Source organism: Myiozetetes cayanensis, unplaced genomic scaffold, assembly GCF_022539395.1.
Source record: "Myiozetetes cayanensis isolate MyiCay16 unplaced genomic scaffold, myiCay2020 scf4, whole genome shotgun sequence".
In the NCBI taxonomy this organism is placed as follows: domain Eukaryota; kingdom Metazoa; phylum Chordata; class Aves; order Passeriformes; family Tyrannidae; genus Myiozetetes; species Myiozetetes cayanensis.
The window spans coordinates 40,073,119-40,096,114 of NW_026087631.1; the positions used below are offsets into that span (position 1 = coordinate 40,073,119).

The 22,996-nt window shown below is 38.9% G+C and overlaps 1 protein-coding gene across 6 annotated transcripts in view; it reads right to left on the reverse strand.

Annotated features, from left to right (window-relative positions):
- Positions 1 to 22,996, reverse strand: part of ADAMTSL1 (ADAMTS like 1) — a 180,373-nt gene that overhangs the window by 12,487 nt on the left and 144,890 nt on the right. For all 6 annotated transcript variants that reach the window (XR_007630626.1, XM_050329953.1, XM_050329950.1 and 3 more), the window contains 5 exons: positions 21,131 to 21,310; positions 19,166 to 19,300; positions 5,951 to 6,151; positions 4,780 to 4,960; positions 1,506 to 1,713 (listed from right to left, as the gene is read on the reverse strand). Coding sequence is in view for 5 of the 6 variants with exons in the window: in XM_050329953.1 (XP_050185910.1) it covers positions 1,506 to 1,713; positions 4,780 to 4,960; positions 5,951 to 6,151; positions 19,166 to 19,300; positions 21,131 to 21,310 (905 nt within the window). In the remaining variant the exon portion in view is untranslated. The remainder of the gene's footprint in view (positions 1 to 1,505; positions 1,714 to 4,779; positions 4,961 to 5,950; positions 6,152 to 19,165; positions 19,301 to 21,130; positions 21,311 to 22,996) is intronic.

A 22,996-nucleotide genomic window follows, 5' to 3' on the forward strand; every position in this document is an offset into this window, starting at 1 on the left:
CAAATTGAGGGTTGAATAGTGGAATGTTAGTGTGAGGCAGGAATTTTCACCAGGGCAGGGCTGCTAACTGATCCCTCTGCCACCTTCACCCCCTCATCAGTGGGAGCCCTGTTTCACATTACCACGCACTTCTCAAAAAGTACTCCCTTCCTCCTGCTATTTCTTCCCTCCCTGACAACTGGGAAGAGAAGCAGTGACTGCCAGGCCTCCAGCTGGTCCCAGTCAATGTTCTTGCTGGAAATACCATTCACTGGAGCACTTCTGCAGTATCTGCAGGGGTCAGCAGTCCTTACCACCATCAAGCCTGAGTCACTAGTTTAAAAATAGTATGGGATTACATAGTGGAGACCAAAATGCCAGTAACATTCAATGAAGGAAAGGAATTAAATTCTAGAGGTGAGGGTAGAGTAGGTAGTCTGTTTATTTTCTTTGCAAACTAGGAAAGTTGGTCACTACACTGGGGCAACACAGACCTGATACCTCACTAGACTATCAAGGAAGTCACTGAGTCAGTGAATGTTCCTAACTGTGTAACAGTCTTCTGGCTTGGAGACCGAGCAGTATAGAATCATGTGGAACTTCTTTTTCTTTTTTTTTTTTTAAGCTATGTAGAAGAAATACTATATGACAATGCACAGAGGTTAGGTCTAAGAAATTATTTCTGAATTGATTGTCTCAGCTGAGTGTGATGTCATGGGGAATAATACATATGTTCTACATAATGCTTTACAAATATTGAAGAGGTAATTGTGTTTTTGCAAGGATAATCCAGTCCTTTCCTGGAATTCCACAGGGAGTGAAAATTTGCTTCTTTCACACGAAAGGATAACTTCAAGCTTTACTCGTAAATGTAATACAATAACTCAATTACCTTTCAAGAGTTAAATGAAGTTGTTTTCAAGTAGTAAACAATAACATGAACAAAGTAATAAAACTTAACGCAACACAATCTGCAAAGAGAGAATTTGAAGATCGGCAAAGCAGCATGAAGTATTCTGAAAATGTTTCTAGCCCTCCATTCTGCATTTCATCATGAAGCAAATCAAGAAAACTCACACTTTTGGGCATTTTCAGGCAACACTAGCAACTTTGTAAATATGGGTTATTATAAAATCTTTCTGCCTCAAACCTATCACAATCATCAATCCTGACTCCTGCCAGCCAAGGAGTCAGTGGCTGGTAAGGGAACTTAAGACTTAAAGAAAGCTATTTCCCAGATGTGTCACCTGTCACTATAAGAAGGAACTGCAGACTTTTCCACTGGGGATGATACGGGTTTTGCAGTAAATGTCCTGTTCACAAACAACATTTCTAGGGAAGCTACAGAAATCCAAGCAGGTCATCATACACAGAGTTGTAAGAGCTGAGCAAATTAGTTGCCTCCTCAAAAGTCTGCAAACTATAACCTAAAAACACCAGGTTGCAAAATCACTTTACTTATTTTCTGTCTCTTTGTCCTAGTCCATAGTATGAGGCTGTCCTTGGACTGCTGCATTGTTCCTTACCTGGCTCCAGGAGGAGGCCACCCACTCAACACAGGGCTGCCTGTTACAGTTCTGTGTGTCCACAGGGCGCTTGGACACCTGGGCACAAGCCTCATTTGACATTGGAACAGAGCTGCCTTTTGCTGTCAGGCGCTGACAGGTCACTCGCCGCATCTGGATGCCTCCACCGCAGGTCCGCGTGCAAAGAGACCATGATGTTACCATCCATCTGTGAGAGAAGGGTGAACAGGTCAGGGAGTAGGTATATCCCACCACCTGTAGGATAACTGGCATCATCAGGTCTTTATATATTGGGCTAAAGACAAGCAATACTAGCTTGGTTCATTTAGAGGGTGATCCTTGAAGGCACTGTGTCTCAGCCTCCCATAGTAGTCACTGAAAACTTCTCAGAAGATGAGAGCTGAGAAAAAAGCATGATTTTCATTAATTTATCTTTCTCAGGGCTCTTTGGACCTCCAGTTAATTTTCTAGCTCTTAAGGCTGTTTTTAGAGGTTTGGCACAGGGGTTGGGCATGGCTGCTCTTACACCACTGTACCACAGACACCTCAGTCAAAGGTTGCAGTCACAATGCCAGCAAGGACTAGCCCAATAGCACCCCTTAATAGGGAAAACTACCTCTGTAAAGTTGCTGGAGCAGCTCACAGGCCACTTTGAACTTCCTGCTGAGAGAGTAGCGAAAAGTCTGTTGGGTCCTGCTGTTGCTTGCCTGCTCTGTTAAACCTCTGACAGCTAGGACAACCCAGAAAAGCCTAAAGATTGCTCATGGATGGTCAGCCCAGGGGACAAAAGACACTGTTCTCCTTTCCTCTGGAGCTCAGACCATCCATTCACTAGCTGAGGCTGAGGTTCTGAACCCCTGTGTACTGGCATTTAAAAAATCTAGTCTAACTAGCTAAAAGGCTGTAACAACAGAAAATAATAGTCCTATACATTTTGCTACTTTAAGGATCATTAAGTGAAACAATCGTACAGTCAGGTTTGCGAAAGAGTTAGGAATAGGAAGAATGCAACTGATTGCTAGTTTCCTGAACAGTTTTATGGTCAAGTCAGAAGTTTGCTTCATTAAGTGTCTGGATCCTGGGCAGGATTTGTGTGGTTTTGGGAGTAAAATAACGCCTATCACATCCCTCACCATAAGTGTTTATGATCACTTTACAAAATAGGCAATAGGCATTCTCCAGTCCCATGGAGAGGCGTCCATTTCTATTTCTCAGTCTTTTGCAGGTGATTAACTCCCATGGTCACAGAAACAAGCATAAACAAACATACTCTCAACATATACAATAAAAACACTGATACTTTTTTCAAGCAGTTTGGTGAGGTTGAACCTTCAATTTCTGCACTGGTCATAAAGCTCTGCTCTGCATGCCAATCAACTTTTATTTCCAAGCTTACATATCAGCAGTTTCTCAGGAGTTGAGGGAGGATTTTGGGTTGTGTTACAATTCGGGGAAGGTATAAAAAAGACACAAACCATTCCCATGGAATTTACTGCCATCAAAAACTGCTGCTAATGAATGGGTTTCATATTTCATCAAATCTCTTTTGGTTTCTTTCTTATGACTCATCTGGCAACTGAGAAAACATTTGCCAGCAAAGAAGGGTAGGAATATATTTTAAAAGCTAATTAAACAGAAATGTGCAATATACCCAAGACACAGAAAGAGTGGTGAATCTGGCCACTTCTCCTTGAGTTGCTTAACACCTCTCCTTGCCTAAGCTTAGACTCTCTTTTTTTAACACAAGTCTCAAATCACGGTTGAATGAGGGAAGTTGTACATTTCTCTTGAGGTTCTGACTTCTTGTAAGTTCTCGTATACTGAAACACACCAAATCCACATTGGAAATAAGGGAGAGGAGGGAGTGAAAACACGGAAAAAAAAATATGTACACAGCTCAGCTAAGGAGATACTGAATTGCAGAAGCATGACATTTTTAATAAGCAGAGGCCATAACACTACACTGACTCTTTGGATAGGCACTCAGGATGTATTCTTCTTTGCACTAGAGGCTGCCAAACAAGGAAAGGTTTTGTGTGGGGTAAAATCATTGAACCATTTAGTTTGGAAATGATCTTAATATCATCAAATCCAACCATTAATGCAGCGCTGCCAAGTCCACCATTAAACCATGTCCCTAAGCGCCATACCTACACACTTTTTAAACAGCATGATGACACAACCACTTCCCTGAGCAGACTGTTTAAATGCTTGACAACCCTTTCCATGATGAAATTTTCCCTAACAGCCAATCTAAATCTCTCCTGGTGCAACTTGAGGTCCATTCCTCTTGTTTTATCATTTGTTATTTGGAAGAAGAGACTGACCCCCCCCTCACTACAACCTCCTTTCAGGTAGTTGTAGAGAGCAAAAAGTCTCCCCGGAGCCTCCTTATCTTCAGGGTAAACAATCCCATCTCCCTCCAGTGCTTCTCACAGGATTTGTGCTTCAGACACTTCACCAACTTCTCTGTCCTTCTTCTTTCTTGTAGTAAGGAGCCAAAATGGAACACAGGATTTAAGGTGTGGCAGAGGAAGACCTAAGCATAGCCAGAAGTCTTTAAAGCTGTTTTGGATCCTTTGTGTTTAACAGTAATGAAAAACAGGGGATTACAAGGGCAGAGAGTTACAATTCCAAGGTAATTATGAGCTAGGAAACTCCAAAAAGAGGCAGAACTCACTCTGAGCACCCCTCATCATGACATCTGATGGGATGTTCCCGTTTTACAAAAGATATTTTCACTCTGCTAAGGAAATTCTTTGCAACTACAGCTGCAGTCCTGCCCATACCAATGTTCAGGCAACACAGGAACTCAGAATTAAAGTGCTAAACTTAATTTCTTGTCTTCTACATTATCTAACTAAACTGCTATGAAACCATGTGTAATATAAAAAAGAAATAATCCTACAGCTGCTGGGTGACACAATTCCCACATGTATAGTGCTCAGAGAAGACATGATAAGTATATCCAGCATAGGGCGAGGCTGGAATCACGTAAGACAACTCAACCTGTGAACCTTACTAATAAAAAGTAAGCAATAGCCTTTATTTTCTAACCAAATTACTGAAGGAATGAACTCTCTTTCTACCAGGTACTGTCAATGTTTTCCATAAATTTGCTACAGAATCCCAACTGTCTAGGTTAAGCACTCATAAATTCCCTTTTAGCCACGACTTCTCCTAACAGGCACCAGAGAGGCTGGCAGTTCTACAAAGAACGACTCAAGCACATCTTAAATGCATGTGTGACATTTTTAATATGAGACATACAAACCGTGAAGGGCAGTCTCTTCTGTTGCATGCAATGGGCTGCAGAGGTGGCTTGGGTGTCTCTCTGCAGTAGGATGTGTTGACTTCAGCCCCATCCAGCAAGCACCTCAACTGGGGCAGCTGCACCCCTTTGTGTCCACAGGAAGCCGAACAAGCTGTCAGTCTGTCCACTGACCACCGGTATTCTGCCAAAAAGCGTGGGACAGACATGTTAACACTCAAAAACAAACAGCAGGATTCAATTAGAAAAGAGAGAGTTGAAGATGTGCTCCGGGATGAAATACATGGACTTAGTGAAGGGGAGCTACCAATACCTACAAGGTACCTGATGTGAATCGCTGACTGCCTTTGGTGTAACAAATACAGGTGTTGTTGCTTAGAAGCATTAGGCACGGAAAGCCAGTAAGACGGTAGAGCAATTAAGTGAAGGCAGATGACAGTGACACAGGATGTTGCACCTATACTTTTAAAGGTGTGTGATTTAGTGAAGATGTGGTTAACTGCAGTTACCAGCAGTATCTGTGATTCTACGATCTTTAAACAGTGTGTTCCCCAATAGACAGATCATACAGATCATCTATCCCAAGATAAATGGGGTAGTTGCAACATGCTCAAAATTTTTTTGGAAAAATTGAAAGAAAAGTTAAATTCTTCACTACCCATCACCAAAAATTGGAGCAATGAAAGCTGCATATTCTGTTCCAACCCACCTGCACCACTTTGTTCTGTGGCTTTATCACTTTCATCTTATTTCTAGGATATTAATAACTGTTCCAGCATTTTTACAAGTGAAGGGTTTTCAAGAAGAGACTGTGAAACACTGACCTTAGCAGATTAACAGAGGGGCTTCAAGTTTAAGGGCTTTAAACTGTGATACCTCTGTACTGAAATTTCTGGACAAGAAAACTGTCCAGACTCACCATAAGTATAGCTCGAATCAGTAAGGTGTGTTTTATGTTCAGCAGACCAGAAATATCTGGTTGTTTTGGTAAAGTAAAACCACTTTAAAAGACACTGTAAGGTACCTGGGAGTCCTGAAGATCTATATCCACGGTAATAAAGCATCAAACCGTCTTTTTTCTGATGTACATGGTAATGGCTTCAGAGAGAAGTTCAGGATGAGAAAGGCAGTGAAAGACCTTTCCAGGGTAGCAGGACTGAAACTGTAAAATTACCTTGTATAACCAGGGACATTTTTTGTGTGAGCGAGCCAGCCTCATTTTGAGCAAGGCAGCTGAATTCACCATCAGTGAAATCACTGACATTGAGTATCTGAAGAATCCGGCCTGATGCCAGGAGATGATGTCGCAGACTGAGAGGCTCACCAGAGTAAAGCCAGGTGATGTTTGGGGTTGGATGACCATCAACAGCACAACCTAAAAAACAGAGCCATGAAAGAAACCTATTGAGTACCTAATGTGTACTGAACTTGCTATAAAATTACATGCTCTGAAGTGGCCAAAGTTAGGGGAAGTAGTCAATTCAATCCCATTTTCTCCTCATAATATCTCATAATGAGAAATAGTAATTCTGTAATAATGAATACCTTTTCATCTACTGGGAAAAAATAAGTCCAAAAGGCAGCTAATCAGCAATATGAAAAATCTCAGATCACTTATTATTTATATTAGGCCTTGTAGGGTTCCCAGTATTTTGGATCATCCTCATTTTGGTATTGAAGAAAGTGGGATAGGGAGGTAACACACCTAGTGTAAACTAAAGGAGTATGCTTGAACATGAAATACAAACAGAACTTGGTCTCCAAACTCCCTGTTTAAACCACAGGGCCACTTTACTCTTCCTCTCTCTCTTTTATTTTTTTTTTTTTTAATTATTATTTTGTTTTGTTTTGTTTTGTTTTGGTTGGTTGGTTTGATATGATTGGTTGTTTTTTTCTGGGGGTTTTTGGTTCGTTGGTTGGGGTTCTTATATTAAAAATCAGGAATTTTTGTTACACAAGACTTGTTAAAAAACCAAAGAGCCTTTAGAGGTTTGCTGGTGGTGGTGGTGGTGGTGCTTTGTCGCACCAATGGGCAATTTTCCAAGCAACAACCAACCAAAACCAGCAACTGAAAAACCCTGATGCTCTGAAGCATTGTGCAAAGCCTATGCATTATCAGCAAAGCTGGTGAGGCTCAGGTTCACAATGAGTTCTTTGCCTGTTGACCTCCTGACAGGAGCATATCTACAAGACTCTGTGGTCCTCATACTAGCTGCGCACTTTGCCAGTTTCATGACAAACTGCAGGAAATTTATGAGACTGGCATAACTGGGAAAAGGCAGCTAAGTTGCCTTACCTATTTCCTGGGAAAAAAAAGAAAATAACTAGGTGATTTCTGTGGTGCAACACACCCACACCAACTGCAGGGGTAGGGAGCCAGAAACACATGTGAGGGACAGCATGTATTACTTGGACTGCTTGTGGCTTAGGCTGGTCCGGCTTTCCTGTGCCTGTTTGCTTATATTAGTATGTATGCGAATGAATTACTCTATTGTATACAAAATCCCTTCTGAAAGAAATGTACTATATAAACATATAACGTGAACAATCACACTAGCACTGTTCAAAAGGAATGGGATAAAAAAAAGGAAGAGTACAAATTTAAAACACCAAAAATGGAATACTGTTCCAAGATTAAGGAATTATTGCATCAGCTGTCATCTCCATGTAATTCAATTATTAGTTATTAATGACTGAAACGAATAAGGATGTGAATATGAAGTCTCTGTAACTCCATTACACAATGAACAGTGACATTTTTGTTACTGCTCTCCCTTTCATTCTTGTCTTTCCATCTGAGGAGAATCTTAACTAACATAAACTAAGCAAGTATTGTTCCTACGGGAGAGATAAAATGAGTTATAGTTGCTGCAATGAAGATTTTATTTACATATACATTTCTTTCCTTAAGAATTGGCTGTATCTCACTGAGGTGCCTGTCACTGCAAGAATAAAAATACTATAGCCATAAATTTACCCAGGAAGGCTGAAGACTTTGATTTCCAGCCATCATCAAGACCAGATCCTTGAGACTTGAGGAACACATTAGTTTGTTTAGTAACCCTTGCTATCCTTCTTTTGACTTCGGTCACACCTCTAAACTAACAGTAGTGGACTGGGCTACTATGGTCTTTACTTGTGTGCCTTCTGCCATTAATCATACCTCCAATTACACTGTTCCTATGACAGAAGATGCTGCCTTGCCCATTTTCTTTATTTTCTTGCTTATATAGCAGAAGATCTCACACAAGATGGAAAATGCCAGTGGTGACCCATGGCATGCACCAGCCATTGCCAAACTGAGAGGCAGGTCCAGGTGCTGGGGAGAAACCATCTGCCACTCAGGATTATAAATATTGGTGCTCTCAGTGGTGCAGTGGCTATATGAGTCTTTGCTGTGTCCCCTGTTGCTGTCAAACTCTGCCTGCATCCACAGTGGAGAAGGGTTTGGGCTGACTACAGCTGCCTTCTGGGGCTCATTTACTCTTTGAAACTGGTGTGGCAGAGAGCAAGGGCTCCCCAGCAGAGGACTGACACACACACAGTAGGCTCTGCAGTTGCAGTGACAAAGTTGCACTGGAGAAGACCTAGTTAATGCAGATAAATGTAAAAAAAAAAAAAAAAAGGAAAGAAGGAAAGAAGAAGGCAGAATGAGAGAGTGCAAATTGTTCACAGTGGTCTCACCTCTTCCCTTTTTTAAAGTTTTATTTATAGGGGTGAAGAGTCTGCTATTTGTTTCAAATTCCTTGGCAAGGTCTAATGCAGTTTTATCCTTGGCAGTTATCTCTACCCAGCACTCATATTCTGGCTACAAAGACACAGCATTCTTTGCTGCTCCGTCCTTTTTCCTGTTTTTGTAAGCTCTCTATTTATTCCTGCTATGTTTTATCTTTTTGTGTTTTTCCCACTCTTACGCTGAAAATTTAACTTCTGCCATTTCCAGGATACTCATTCTCAGGTAAATATGACATGAGTTTAAGGCTGTCTAAGTTAAAAGCAATAGAAACCAAAGGAATATACAGGAAATTGAGAAATTTAACAATAAGCGGCTCTGGCTTTTGCCTACAGTATTCTAATTTTTTATAGTTACTTGTCTTTCAAGATAATTGTAGTGATTTCCACAGGTCAGCATACAGTCATGACAACTAACAAAGACATGCTTTGAGCTCAGTTTTACTGTTTGCATTTGCGAACAGTCTGCATAGTGTAAATGAAGAAAGCAGAAAGGTCAGTTTGATGTTACGCACAGAGGAACTGAAATTGACTTCAGCATGCAAACAGTCCTAGTTCATGCTGTTTTTCTTTTAAAAAATTAGTGCCAGGAAAACCTAAAGAATCTTCCTAGTACTGACTATTTTACTTGCTTTATGTATTATTTCTTCTTCCATAATGTATATATAAAATATTAGCTAAAGGAACAGCCAGTAACTGATAATATGGGGGAAAACCCCCAAAAGCTATTCCCTAGATATGTTTTACATGAGTAATTATTACTTAACAGTAAAACTTTACTAACACCTTTCAGTCACATTTCACAGCTGACATTTCCTATGTTTCCCACATGTATGGATACATAAGTTGTGGGATAATGCTTTATGCATTATATTATGAGAACTAGAGTACAATAAAACTCCATGTTTCATTAATATCCCCTTCTCATCTTCCACCAATAGTTTTAACACCATTTAATGCAGATTAATAACAGTCCCAGTGGACAGTGCTTTATCCTTTCCAAGCTCAACATCTGTCCCTACAATTCCTGAGAAGAAAAAACTGGCTTTGTTTCCAGACGGCACAGCTTTAGGTTGTTGAAACCCTTGGGAAGATGAGCAGGGAACATATTTTTGGGACTTTTTTGAACAGTGAAAGCTCTAGCAATAAGACAGCCTTTCTCCTTCAGTCCTTCTTAAGTAAAGAAAGAAAATATTGCCTTCAGCCTCCTTTCCAAAGTCTAATGGGACTCTCAATTCATTCAAAGCCACGATGGGTCACTAATCTGCAAAAGCTGGAGATACAAATAAAAATCTAATAAAATAACATCTTCTAGTAGGGAAAGTATTAATATTTCAAAGATAATAAGGGGGTATTTGGAAAGGGAAAACCAATGTTTCACAACAGTGCTAATAATTCTTGAGAGGAAAGAATACATACACACTGCAGGCCAAATTCAGCCCTCCATTACAGCTTTGCAGCAGTTTCTGAATGACTGTAGCTGCAGAAAGACCCTGGGCTACCACACTATTACTAGGAGAACAAAATACAAAGTATGCATCACTTTTTCACTTGCAGACTTGAATGATAGAAAAAAAAAAGTGCAAAGGCTGTTGATTTTAGGATTCCTTTTTTTTAGCAGTCCAATACCTTAAATCAACAAAACTATATAGACAGTAATGGTAAAAATGTCATGCAATTTTTTGTAAGTACTAAAAATATTTCATAATGTAAATACAAAAAATACACCATTGCCTTTAAGAGAGATATCTAATCTTGAAATATAGATTATTTCCAGGCTTTCATATTTATATAGCAAGTAGCTCTGTAATTTTACTATTGACCTGATGATTAGTCCCTGGCAATATTTCTAATCTTTATTAAAGATGGAATCTGAGTGAAGAATTCAGGTCAAGATCAGGTAGTTTCTTTGAAATCTTTTTAAGGAACCTGTCCTGCAGTTTAACCTCAACAACCTACTTAGCTTTCCAACTGTATCCCTGATGCTGCTGTGCTGTGGGAAGTAAAATTACCTTTCCCATTCTCCCAGAAGCTAATCAAGAGAAGTGAAGGTGTGTTCTGTCTTACCTTAGGCCAAAACGTGCCAGCAGTACAGCTGGACATCAAACTCTTGCCTTCTTAGCCTCAGGCCAACACTTTTATATTTGGAAATTATTTTTTAAATAGGTAGAGGTAGGTCTGAGTAACATGGCCTGGTTGTAAACACACACTACGGTATACAATTGGAATCCATTGGTATTAATGTTCAACCATACACTTGTAGTTCAGTTTTACACCCTTGCTATTCATCAGTGATCACTGCAAAATAGACGAATGTTTGTGCTGCATTGGTTCAAAGTATTTTAAATTACCAAAAATAAGGCTGAATTTGACAAGAAGCAAGCACACTGATTGGTTAGGGACTGCATGTATTAGGACATCACAAAGTACGATAAATGTAGGACAGAAAGTTCACAGAAAACTTCAGCTAGACTTACAAGCCAGAAGGCCCATGTCCTTGCCTCTGCAAGTCACAGACATGTACCTATCCAAACATAAAAATGGGAGATGAAAGATGATGGCTGACTACTATCTGAAATGCCTGGCAAAGATGGAGAGAAGGGGTTTTGGCAGTAGTATTGTTAATTACATTAAACCTGAAACAAGGAAAGCTAAAAAATTTATTCTGGGTTTCTATGTATATCATACTGAACTCTGACAGAAAAGTGTTGTAGACCACAATACATGGTGTTAAACCAATAAATTTAATGCAGCTACAGGACTTGAAATATGACAGTATTTCCACTCTAGCCTCTGCATTCAAGGAGGTAAAGTATACTTTCAAAACAGAAGCCAGATTAAGAAGGAAACGAAGAACAAAATGCTCAGAACAAACTGTAGACAAGCCACAGATCAAACTGAACAGATACAAGCTTGGTGCTTGTACTGCTATGTTGTGACTGAACCACACTATTGTGTTCACACTATGCAGGTAAAATCACTGGCAGGGAGAAATATTTCCACGATTTCCGTCATTCCCAATTTTCTCCTTAGATGACTGAAATGAGAAACACATGTTAAACTTAAGCAAATTAAATTCAATTCCATCCTGTATTTAACATTAAAGGATGAAAATTTGACAGGATGTATTCAACTTTTAAAATGCAATCAAACCAAATGAAGGTAGGTAAAATCCGGTCTGAAAGTCACATATGTATAAAACCTGTTCTTGCTGAAGAAGCAAAACTAAGAGACATGTCTTGATAAGTTTGTCTCATGGTAAAAGACCTTTCAGTATACTACAAAGTGCAAATTTAAACACTTAACTAGGGCTGTTATGCAAATTAGTTCTCAGTGCTTTCACACATTGAACGAAATAAAATTTATAAAAGATAATGTGACCTGAAAAACCCCCAAAGAAAGAATTAATGTTACCATAAGTATAATCTTTACTTATAATTTTTTAATGGAGGTCAAATAACATGAATTTATGCTAGACAAGGAAAACAATGTATTTAGGAACTTTTGAAATAGGCCAATTCAGTCCCAATACTGATAACAGTAGCATTTTAAAAAAAGAAGGCATTTAAAGAACTATTTATGGCATCAAAGATGCAGCTGAAACTCACCATACTAAACACATGACATGGTTTTTAACAGTTCTCAAAACACCTAAACCAATGCCACACATGTTGTTGTTATTAAGTACCACTTACATAGCATTGTAAATATACACGGTATTCAACAAAAACTGAGTCAGGCTTGTTCCCTGCCCCACAGTGGTTGTAAAAACTGCTCCCAAATACACAGCCACATGGTGGGCCCATTAAAAGCAAGGGAATTTTAAAGCTCTGGTAGTAATACTATTTGTTGAAAGTTTGTCTGGCAACAGAATTCTACACACCAACAATCAAACTAAAAAGGACTGGGCTGAATACAATCAGCAATGGCAAATCATGAAACCAAAGCGTAGAGAAAGGGATACAGCATGCTCAAATGACCACTGAAGCCAACTCTGATAGGTTTATTCAGAGTATAACAGAAAAGGAGTAACCTTAACTATAAATTTCTACCCCACCATTGCTACAGCGCCAGGTTAACTCTACAAGTTCATTTATGGGAGAAAAATAACACTCAAATGAGGCACATGGAGCAAGCACTGAACAACACTAATGCACAAGGAGTTCAACAAACGACAGAGTAAGAGCTGGCACATAACACAGTTACTAGCTTGCAAAGGTCAGTGCTGCTGTAGACGCTTTTCTATGTTTTTTAAGCTGATATAAACTTACTACCTCCTGAAATAGCATCTCAGGTAACTTCCTGCAGCACTAAGAAAATAACAAGTGCAGAGCAGAGGAGGTGGACAGAGGACAGGTGTGGGAAAGCCATTGCTGCTTGCTCCAGAGAGGCTGTAAACTTCTGTCCTGTTAACAAAGTGCTGTAGCTGTCTGGGAGAGGTTTGAGGACCATTATGGAGGGAGAGCTTGCTTCAAAGCTTGTAATGGATAAGTCTTTTAATCAAAGGATCAGAAATTCCACAGTTTGAAACGCCCTTAACACTTACTCTAGAAGAAAGCTCAAGTTGTGCAAGAATTCAAAAGACCTTTTATGTGAAGGACCTGGCAGAATGACCGGTTTCTGGATTGGGACACCTCTGGCAAGTCTGATACCCCTTTTTATTCACCAAAATTTTCTTCAGTGGAGCTCTGCATCATTTATATCTATGTTAGAACAGAATCTAGGTCAGTGACTCTGGTAGAGCTTAGAGACACAAGTTTGAGGGCCACAACTCTTACAACAAACTCACAGATAAACAGATATCGCCCCAAATGCCAGTGATATTATTTTATATGGAAATAGTTTGGACCACTGCTGTAGATCAGTGAGTTTTAGATTAGATCATTCATGGCACCAAGCAACAGCCAGGGAAAAAACCCAAGGCTGCAGATTGCCTAGAGGATGTCACTCTTTTGACTTTGCTTTCAGGGATTGGCAGTGGCTGGACTAGTGTCTGATTGCCTGAAAGAAACCCACTGTATCAGTGTAGTCAAAATGTTTGACCAAGTGGAGGCATCATCACATACTTTTTAAACCAAAATGTACAAGTACACAGGACTTGCAAAAGAAAAGCCACCCATTTCAATGCAATGCTGTGGTGTAGTCTCCTGTAGTCTGCTATAGTCTGATACTGCAACATTGTATGAACTTTATACAATGTTTAGGATGTAATCAGTGTGATAGCCTCAGATCGGGGAATTAATTGCAATGATAATGGAACACTCTTGATATTAATTTTAATCCTAATCTTTACAGAAGTGTCACATATCTACCTGGGAATTCTCATAAATATTGTGACAAGGCAGGTTTTTCACTGAGATAAAAATGGAAGGGAAAGGATAACAAAATTAAAAGGACAGATTAGCCTATGAATGCACCTCGTACTTTATTCTCAGCACACTGGAAGTAACATTACTACAAAATAAAGTTGTTAAAAATTTTCTTTAGCACTAGAACTACTTTTCAAACATGATGGCCAATTTATTATAGAAAATGAGAAGGAAAAAAAGACATTGTGCAAAATAACTTCTCAGATAGTCTTGATTTTATCTGACTCCTACTGCATAGCCTGTGCAGCTGTCTTTTTCCTTAGGGGAGAAGAGACACCAGTTTAACCATAATTACTCATGAGTTTTCTCTGACTCTGTGCAGATTGTAAATTATTTTGCATTTCTGCTTCCAATTTTAATGCAGCATTAATTCCCAAACTTAAGAAAATCTAAAGCAGGCTCATGGTAGAGATGGGAAGGGCAAAAGGGTGGAAAGGAACACTTCTTACATTTCAAGAAGGAGTACTTTTGTTCTTGAGAATATCACCAAACATTGCAAGAAATTTGTACTGGTGAGATCAGTTGTGTTCATCTGGGTCACTTTCTGCTTTTCACACTGATTTTGAACAAGTTTCAGTCTTATGAGCCAGACGTTATGGCTCAAAAACAAGATATTCAGCAAGCAATTACAGCATTCTCTGGCACTGCTGAAAAAGTTTGAGACTGTTTGATATAGTCTATCTATAAATAGAGACTTTAGTCTCCTGAAGTAGTCAGGTGCATATTTGTCTCACTATAATGCAACAGAGAACATTCAAAAACTTCTAGGTTAATTTTTCTATTGAGTGTAACATCTAGATAACTTAAATCTAAAGGCAGGTAAATACTACCCATAGGCTTGAAGTGTTTCCCACTGAAATAATAAAAAAAGACTGACCTCTCCCTGAACTTTGGGCCTTCGCTCTAAATGCAGTTGGACCTTTCAGAATAAGTAATTTATTCAAACTCAGAAGGCTGGCAAGGTGGTTCCAAGAAAGGTGGCTACCATAATTATATTTCTCCATTCTGCTTTCTGGGGGATCTTCTGAGTATCCTAGTGTATCTCCTAGAAAATGAGTGGGATATACCATTGCCAGTAAAAGAAAAATGAGAGGAAAATACTGGTTTTGGTAAGAGGAAATCCTTTATATCTTTTCAGTGAAAAGTGTTTGTCCTAGCTGCATTGCAAACACTGATGTTTGCAGAACAAAAATTTGTAGTCCAGCTCTTCAGCTTCTGAAGCAGTTGTGAAACTGGCAGCTAGGCTGCTCTAATTCTTTTGTCATTGGGGATAATGTATAAAACCAGAAAGAAATTTGCTTTCTAGGACAATCTTTGCTGTGCTGACAGTAAAATCATAGTCTGACTTGTGAAGTGAGTAAATTTCATATGGAAGTAATCAGGAAGAACTAGGGAGCAGCAGTATTTCCTTTTTCTACAACTGACTATACTTTTCTGGTCATAAAAATGTACACTTTATCACCTAACTTCACAGTAATTTTCAGTATCTCCTACGAATAAGGATTTTTTTCCCCCTTAAATACACAAAATTGGATAGATGTAGCAAAGCTTGGAAAAGTAAACATTCAGAGTCCTAAGCTGAGGATGACAGCAGGTTCACAGTGAGCAAACTGGAGAATATGCAGTCCCAGAGATAAAAAGGATGGGAACCAGTCTCCAAATAATGGGCTTTTCCCCATAGGTTTACTCACATTTTCAGATTCCTTAGAATAACATTCTCCTTCAACCTTCTTTACTTTGATATTTATAGGGAGTACTACATTCCTATATTCCTAGAAGTATTCATTTCTGAACTTTATTCCCATGTTCCTGCAAGAATCCTCACTTAAATTTATTTCATGTATAGACGTTGAAGTCATTAAAGCTTCAACTTTCACTGTGCAACACAACTGTAACACATTCATATTCTTTAGTGCTAAGATAAGGAGACTTTATATCATATTTTGTGTCTTTTGCCAAGTCTGATGAAATCCCCAATAACACCACAATATATTTGAGAACTTGTAGTGAATCATCACCAGGATTTCTATGATCGTCAGACTTTCTCACTGAAATTTATTCAAATACAAGAAACAACAAGCTTGAACCCAAATGAAAACAAGTATTCTTGATAGGCCATAAGCCTTTTCTGCAGGAGAGTCAGAAGTCAGGAACACCAGATCCTACAACATGACCTATGGAAATGTGTTCAGGGAGCTATGTAATAAAAATTAGTGATATCTGTAGCACAGATAAACTCCTGAAAATAGTAGTGAGCTCAGAATCTTCCTTTAATTCCAAAAGATATTCAATCAGAATTGACAGAAGTCAAATGGTTGTGAATATTGTTAAAACCCCAAAATTCTTATCCAGTGACAAACACAAGAATTCCTCTGTGAGGAAAAGAGTACTGTTTCTTATAATACTTTCATTACCAACATTCAGGAAAACTATTCAAAACCGAAAAAGTCCCAAAGTCAGAAACCTTAATAAGATTAAGATCTAATGTGAAAATGTCCCAAAAGATAAACTGATGTTACTTCAGGAATTTATTGTGTTTTATATTATGTGCAATGTAAAGTCTTCTTCTGTGTCTGCCATGAACCAAGAATCAGAAGGCGCATGACAGTCTGTGGCTCATCACTGATGGTCAGCTTGTGCTATTGTAAACTGCAGAAATATTCCCAAACTCCCCATGGGTGTTCCAGCTTCTGCTTTGAGGACAGTCGTGTCCTTCAGGACAGGATGTGTGATCTGCAGATAACACAGAAGTGTCTACTACTCCACCTGCCAATGAATGTGGGGACTAAAGAAGACTGCAGTACTCCGCACATACTTCCAACATTTGTGAAAGAGCATCAATCTGTGTGAGCCACTATCTACATCATGCTCTCTAACTGGATGATGAGCTGAGACTAGAAAGCACTGAAACCTCAACCCTTTAGAAGTAAAAGAAGTACACAAGGCAAAAATATTCCAGTAAACTCATGCAAAAAAGGTATATTACTTTAGATCTTAATGGGAGGGTTGCTGACTCCATTGGGCAGGGCACAGGTATTTTAACAGATATTTTCCTCTACTTCTTCAGCGAAGGCACACAAATGACTGCTGAATGACCCTTGACAATGAGAAGGAAGACCTCCAAACCAGATATTTGTGTTATGACCCTTTATCTTCTGAAAATCCCCTGAAATTTAAATAGAGGTGATGACTCTAGAGAACAAGTTAAGAATTTCAAATGGTTGAAATGATGGTGGAAGCACTGTACAGTTCCACTTTGCAAAAGACATTGTATAGCATGTATGTTAATCTGAAGTTCCAGTTGTCTTCTTCCAACTCAGGTTGTCAACTGTCATTACATTTTATACAGAACTAATTTCCAAAAAAGTCTCATCTGCAGCTTTAATCTTCTGTTGCTGTGCTAGTATTTTCTGTTTGGGTTTTTTTCCCCAAAGCATGAAACCAGTGTTCAGTGAAGTTTTGATGCCCCTTTTAGTTAAACCCTGGCAAACCATACATGAATTTATCCAGGTTTCTAACATAATTTTTAACCTTTGTTGTCTTTTAACTCCTTTTAAATATAATGTTTATCCAAAGCTTTTTTATCACTCCTTTTCTTCACATTTCACTCCGTTCTTTTGTACATGTCCTGTTTTCCTTCTCTACTCAACAAATCCTTATATCCTTACATTTCTAAATAGCAGGTCTAATTCAATGCCTTTTCAGTCGCAACAGATATCACTGTCTGTTAGCAGTAGCACAGACCTTATACATAATAATTTATATACCTCAAGTTCTTATATGGGACATTCAGAGAATGTAGAGCAAATGATGGAAAGAATCAATGCACAGCTTTCTAGTTGACTGGATAGCCCATTTCATGCTGATTTTTCACTAAAAAAAAAATCTCTTGGAAGGTTTTCCCAGGTTTTAACAATAACAGGCCAGATCAGTAAAACTCCAGTGAAGTTGAAGGAACTGCCTCAAGAATGAAACTGGCTTGCTCTTTTGCTTTTATAAACATGGAGTTTCCTTGACCCTCAAGTGGAACAGCAGGGTACAGGGCAACATATTCAAATGAAATTGATGGAGGTGCTTGTATATAGGCACTGCAGAACACCCTTTGTGGTTCAATGACTGCTTTTAAAAAATAACACCCCCCTGCAACTGCTAAAGGCCTCTTTTTGGAAATCTGAGAGGAAATGGATGAAACAGGAGTATGACCCAGTCTTACATCGGTGAGTACAACAAAACCATATTCAAAATTATTTATTCAATGCTACTAAATACCTTCAGATATTTCCTCCACTGAGGACTATTTCAGTGCAGTTTTTTTACCAGCAGAAATGTAATCCAGAGCTGCATGCTTAAAGCCATTGCAAATGTAGGATACAGAAGTCAGTTTTGAAAAAGCAAACCTTACAAAACTGAAAACATAAATAGAAAGTCTCCACTGTGAAAACAAAATCTTAAAATTGCTACTAAATATAAGGAAAGAATTCTTTGGAAAGCACACAAATACAAACACTCAGCACATCTACAGATCCCTTGCTAAAAGTTTCAGATCCCTACCTCTAAAAAGAGATATGATTGTTCTGAAACTGTAAGGCTTGACAAGTTTTCACCATATGCAGTAACAAGGTCATTAGAAAAGCTGTTTGGCTATCCGAACCTAACAGTCAATACAGGCTCAAGATCAGCATGTGAAATTAAATCATAAAATAAACATACCCTGAACTTTCGAAAAGGATGAGATTCCCTCTGCAAACAAATCACACCCCCAGATCTGAAAGGATTTACAGCATATAAGAGAACTTGCAGTGTAAAGAGGACAAAGAATATGGAAGGCAGAAAACAATGAAAAGAAGAAAAGCATTTCATTGGGAATGATTTCCTTATATGGCTTTATGCAAACATTGGTTATTTGATATAATGAAGAGGAATAAAATAACCAGATTGAAACAGAGAGCTTACAAGATCAAAACATGTCTCAAGGGATAGGCAAAACCCTGGAAAAGGCTCTGAAGAAGAAGGATATAAAATATGAGTAGCAGACATATGGAAAGATGACTACCCAAATGCAGAAAAAATTTAAAACAGAACAACCAGTGTTTCTTCTTATCAACTTACCATAATGGATAATCAGATGCATAACTGTAATATAATCTCTAAATAATCTTTATCATATATAGAAATAATAAATAATATTTATAATATAATTATTTATTAATTATAATAAATAATATTTATAATGATATAAACTCTAAATCTCTTTATAATCTAAAAAAATCTGAAAGCACTTGACTTACCTATGAGAGCAGAGCTCCCAGGACTGACAGTCAGTTTTGTTCCTGAAGGAGAGGTCAGCACCGAATGAGTGCTGGGCCCAGCACTGGAAAACACTGCTGCCAAGTCTTCTAGGTAAGGAATAGGTTGTGGAGGCTCTGGTAACAGATTGGAAGACTGAAGTGACAAACAACACTATAGCAGAAAATACCTCCGGGACAAGTAAAAAAAAAACCCACCAAAAACTATTGCTGCATTATTTGCTGCACTGCAACACAACATAACCACTTCAGAGGGACAGATTTAGCAACTTCAGGCAACTACTGAAAGTGCTTTGCCTCATGTTAGGTAAGGCACTGGGGAAAGGATTAAAATAACATCTGGGTCAGTATAACCACAAACCAAAATAAATTCTCTCTGAAGGCTATCACGGCATTCTGGTTGTCCCTCTTCATAACTGAAGAAGGTATATGGTATCAGGAGATATAGCAGCTTGAAAGAAAGAGCAAATTTATACAGCACAGAAGCCAAATCTAATGTTCATGGTAATTAGTGAAAAACTTTCCAGTGTCTGCTGCAACCTGGATCAAGCCCTAATTAAATATGGTTATAACCTTGCCAAATCCTGTGGTATGCTTAGGCAGAGCTCCAAAGGACTAAGAGTTAAGAGCTCAAGAGGATCAGTCTATGCTGAGAACTGCAGTATTTAGTTCTTTACTAATCATAATGCTATTTTAAAAATTGACTGTAATGCCTATCATTCCCAATTATATTTGTCATGAAAATGATGGGATATTTGATTTAAATGAATGGCGGCTTCATCCTCTTTCCATAAAATCTTGGCACACATTAGGCAAATTTTCTACCGCTGATAGCATTGAGCACCAGAAGTACAGGTCATGGATGCTTGAACTGTTTTATTTCATCAAGGAGCTAAAAATGTCATTTGCAGCTTGTATAACTCACAGTAACTTACCATCCTTAAAAGCTAAGCCGTTTATAATGATCAGAAAAGAATTTACAGATCACATGAGAGTTTTTCTTTATAGGTTGAAACTCAGCTGGGGGGGTTTTTTTAGATTTTTTTTTTCTTTCTAGACAAATTCTAGAGTTAGTCTATTTTGTAGGAGAAATACGTGAACTTTCATTTTAGTATTTTCTGTGAAACTGAGAAACCTCATTTTAAGACATCCTCTGGAAGCTCATTCTAGTCATGAAAGATGACAACTGTAACAGATACTCTAATGGTGTTGTACTAATAACAGAGATTAGGGTTCAAAATTTAAGACTCCACTATCAAGTGCAGTCAAGTGCTTAAAAAGTCAGGTTGGATCATTCATCCGCCAGGCATACAGAAATGACAGAAGATGAATTACTAGGAAAGGAAACCCCTTACCCACACATCCAATTACCACCAGGTAACACTTCAACTCATATTTCACTGTCTGCTGACATTGTCTTTTCAAATCACCCAGCTGGGCTTTCTGTCTGTTGTTTAGAAAAACAGGAAAAAGTAAACTTCACCCTTCACTGAATTTGGGAAGTGCTTTTTTAAAAGTGCTCTGGGTTTATGTGCCTGTTGTGAAATGGGTCAGAATCACACAGTGATGAATGGAAAGACTGCTCAGCAGAGGCAGAGGGTTGTACAGGGAAAAAGTGGCATCACGCTCATTTTCAATAGAGTCACTTTTAGATATGGTTAATAAATGCTTTTCTTAGCTAGCAAGTCTGAAAGACTTAAATTCAATATCTTGGGACTGGGAGGTGGAGTCCCCTGTGCTTAGACATTTTCTCCTTATCCATCTTCCTTTTAACACCAACTTGCTTTAGCTGATGCTGCCCAGAGCACAAACGCAGTCTGATTCTCTTCTTAGGACAGGGCTGCCGTATGCCATTTCCTCTTTCCACAACCTCTGATTAGTTCTGCTGTCTGGATGTGCTAGTAGCCACATTACTATTGTTGCAAATGCAAAATACCCTGGACTTACCAAGAACCAACAGCTGGGAGCTTTCAGTTACCTCCCCATGAAGATTGGCTGCCTTGCAGGAGTACAACCCCTGGTCTGACAGAGAAACATTTGCAATTATCAGCAACCCATCATGAAGGTGATGAGCAGAGAACAGCTTGACCTTGTTCTTAAACCAAGTAACTTTTGCTTCAGGAACACCTGGGAAAACATTGGTAAAATTTAAGACAGGTAAGAATTACAAGGTAAAAAATACTTGTAAGGCAAATCGTGAGAAAAGAGGAAGAGATAAGGAGTACTGAGAAGGGTAAAAAAAAGGGGAAGGGACATTGAGGATTTCATATGGCCACAGTCCTTAAGAGCAGGGACTCAAATAAAAGAATTAAATAAATACAGAGACAGAAACAATTACTACGCTTCTTGCAGGCAGCTGCTGAGATAGTCTTAGTCCAGAAAGGCAGATTCCTCTGCACGTCATTAGCAGCAGAAGAAAAAGAGGTTAAAAATAAGACCCCCTTACTGTTGAGGTATTGCTGCTAAGTTTAGGAAAGATGTACTGTACCTACAAAATGCCCAGCAACTCTACAAAAACCTTTGTCTGACTTCTAGAAGGGTGTTCTCCCTCTGTCTTTAATATTTCCACACTAACAGGAGACTTGCAGCTAGAGATGTTCCTACAGTTTGGTTTAGGGAAGATAAGCAGTGTGTGTCAGTGGGCAGAAGTTTCATTTTATTTTGAGCTTCCAACTTCAGTGTCACACACAGTTTCAAGACAGCAACTGGAGGCAGGCAGCACAGGGATGAGAAAACACATCATGTTGCAGCACTGCCACGAGGGGTAGCAAGAGCATTTCAATCGGTTTTGCTGGGTAATGGGGAGATGACAGAAGACAGAGAGATGAATGTTTGCCTTGCAGAAACATCACAGAGACTGAAAGTCTGAGGGGTGCCAGCTGGAAATAGAGCTCATTTTGCTGCACAGACTTTAAGCTGGGAATAGTTACCCAGGTCTATTCTTCTTCTGCTTTCCCCTCCATCACTGTGCATCTATCCAGCACAAAAAGGCTAACTGGGATAAGTAGCAAACAGAATTATGCAAGACAATCAAGACAATTTTGCTAAATCAAGGCTTTTGAGAAGAAAAGCATAGCAATACAAGACTCTAGCAGCGGTGACTAGTTTCCAGTGCCAAAATATTCTTGAACTAGCGAACTGAACACCAAAATTTGGTGTAGCTGATGAATAAACACAATGAAGCAAGGTAAGAAATAGAAAAATATAACATCCAGCATGTAGGTGAAATACAGAAAAAAAGAATGTTGAGGAGAGTTAGGGAAGCTTCAAACTGGAGTTAAGCAAGCTTCAAACTGGAACATCAGAGAGACAAGGATATGAAGGAAGGATGGAAACATATTTTAAGTCCCTCTTCCAAACCTGTTCTGACTCAACCGTCACTAATGGTACATGACATTTTGCAGGATGTCCTAAGAACTAGATTTTTAAAACTGTTTCCCTTCATGTCAAACTGTATTTTCAGTAATGGTTTGGGCTACATTGCTTGAAGTTCCAATATTCAAATGAGTATCTGCAAAATTTAAGTGCTGAAATGAAAAGAAGGTTTCCTAGTGATACTGATGTGAACTAAATTACTCCCACATTCCATCTGGAAGTGAAATTGCCCACAGTAGTCAAATCATCCACACCAGAAATGATGCTGGCTTTCTGACACGTGGAAGAAATCCTTCAGCAGGAAATCACAGACATCTGCAAGGCTCCTGTGTGACTTTTGGGTGGGAGTTCCCTTCGGACTAATTTTGAAGAAGTCTGGGATTGACTACAATCACCTAACTGGCTAAAAAATATAAGCTTTTGCCTCTATAGATAAAG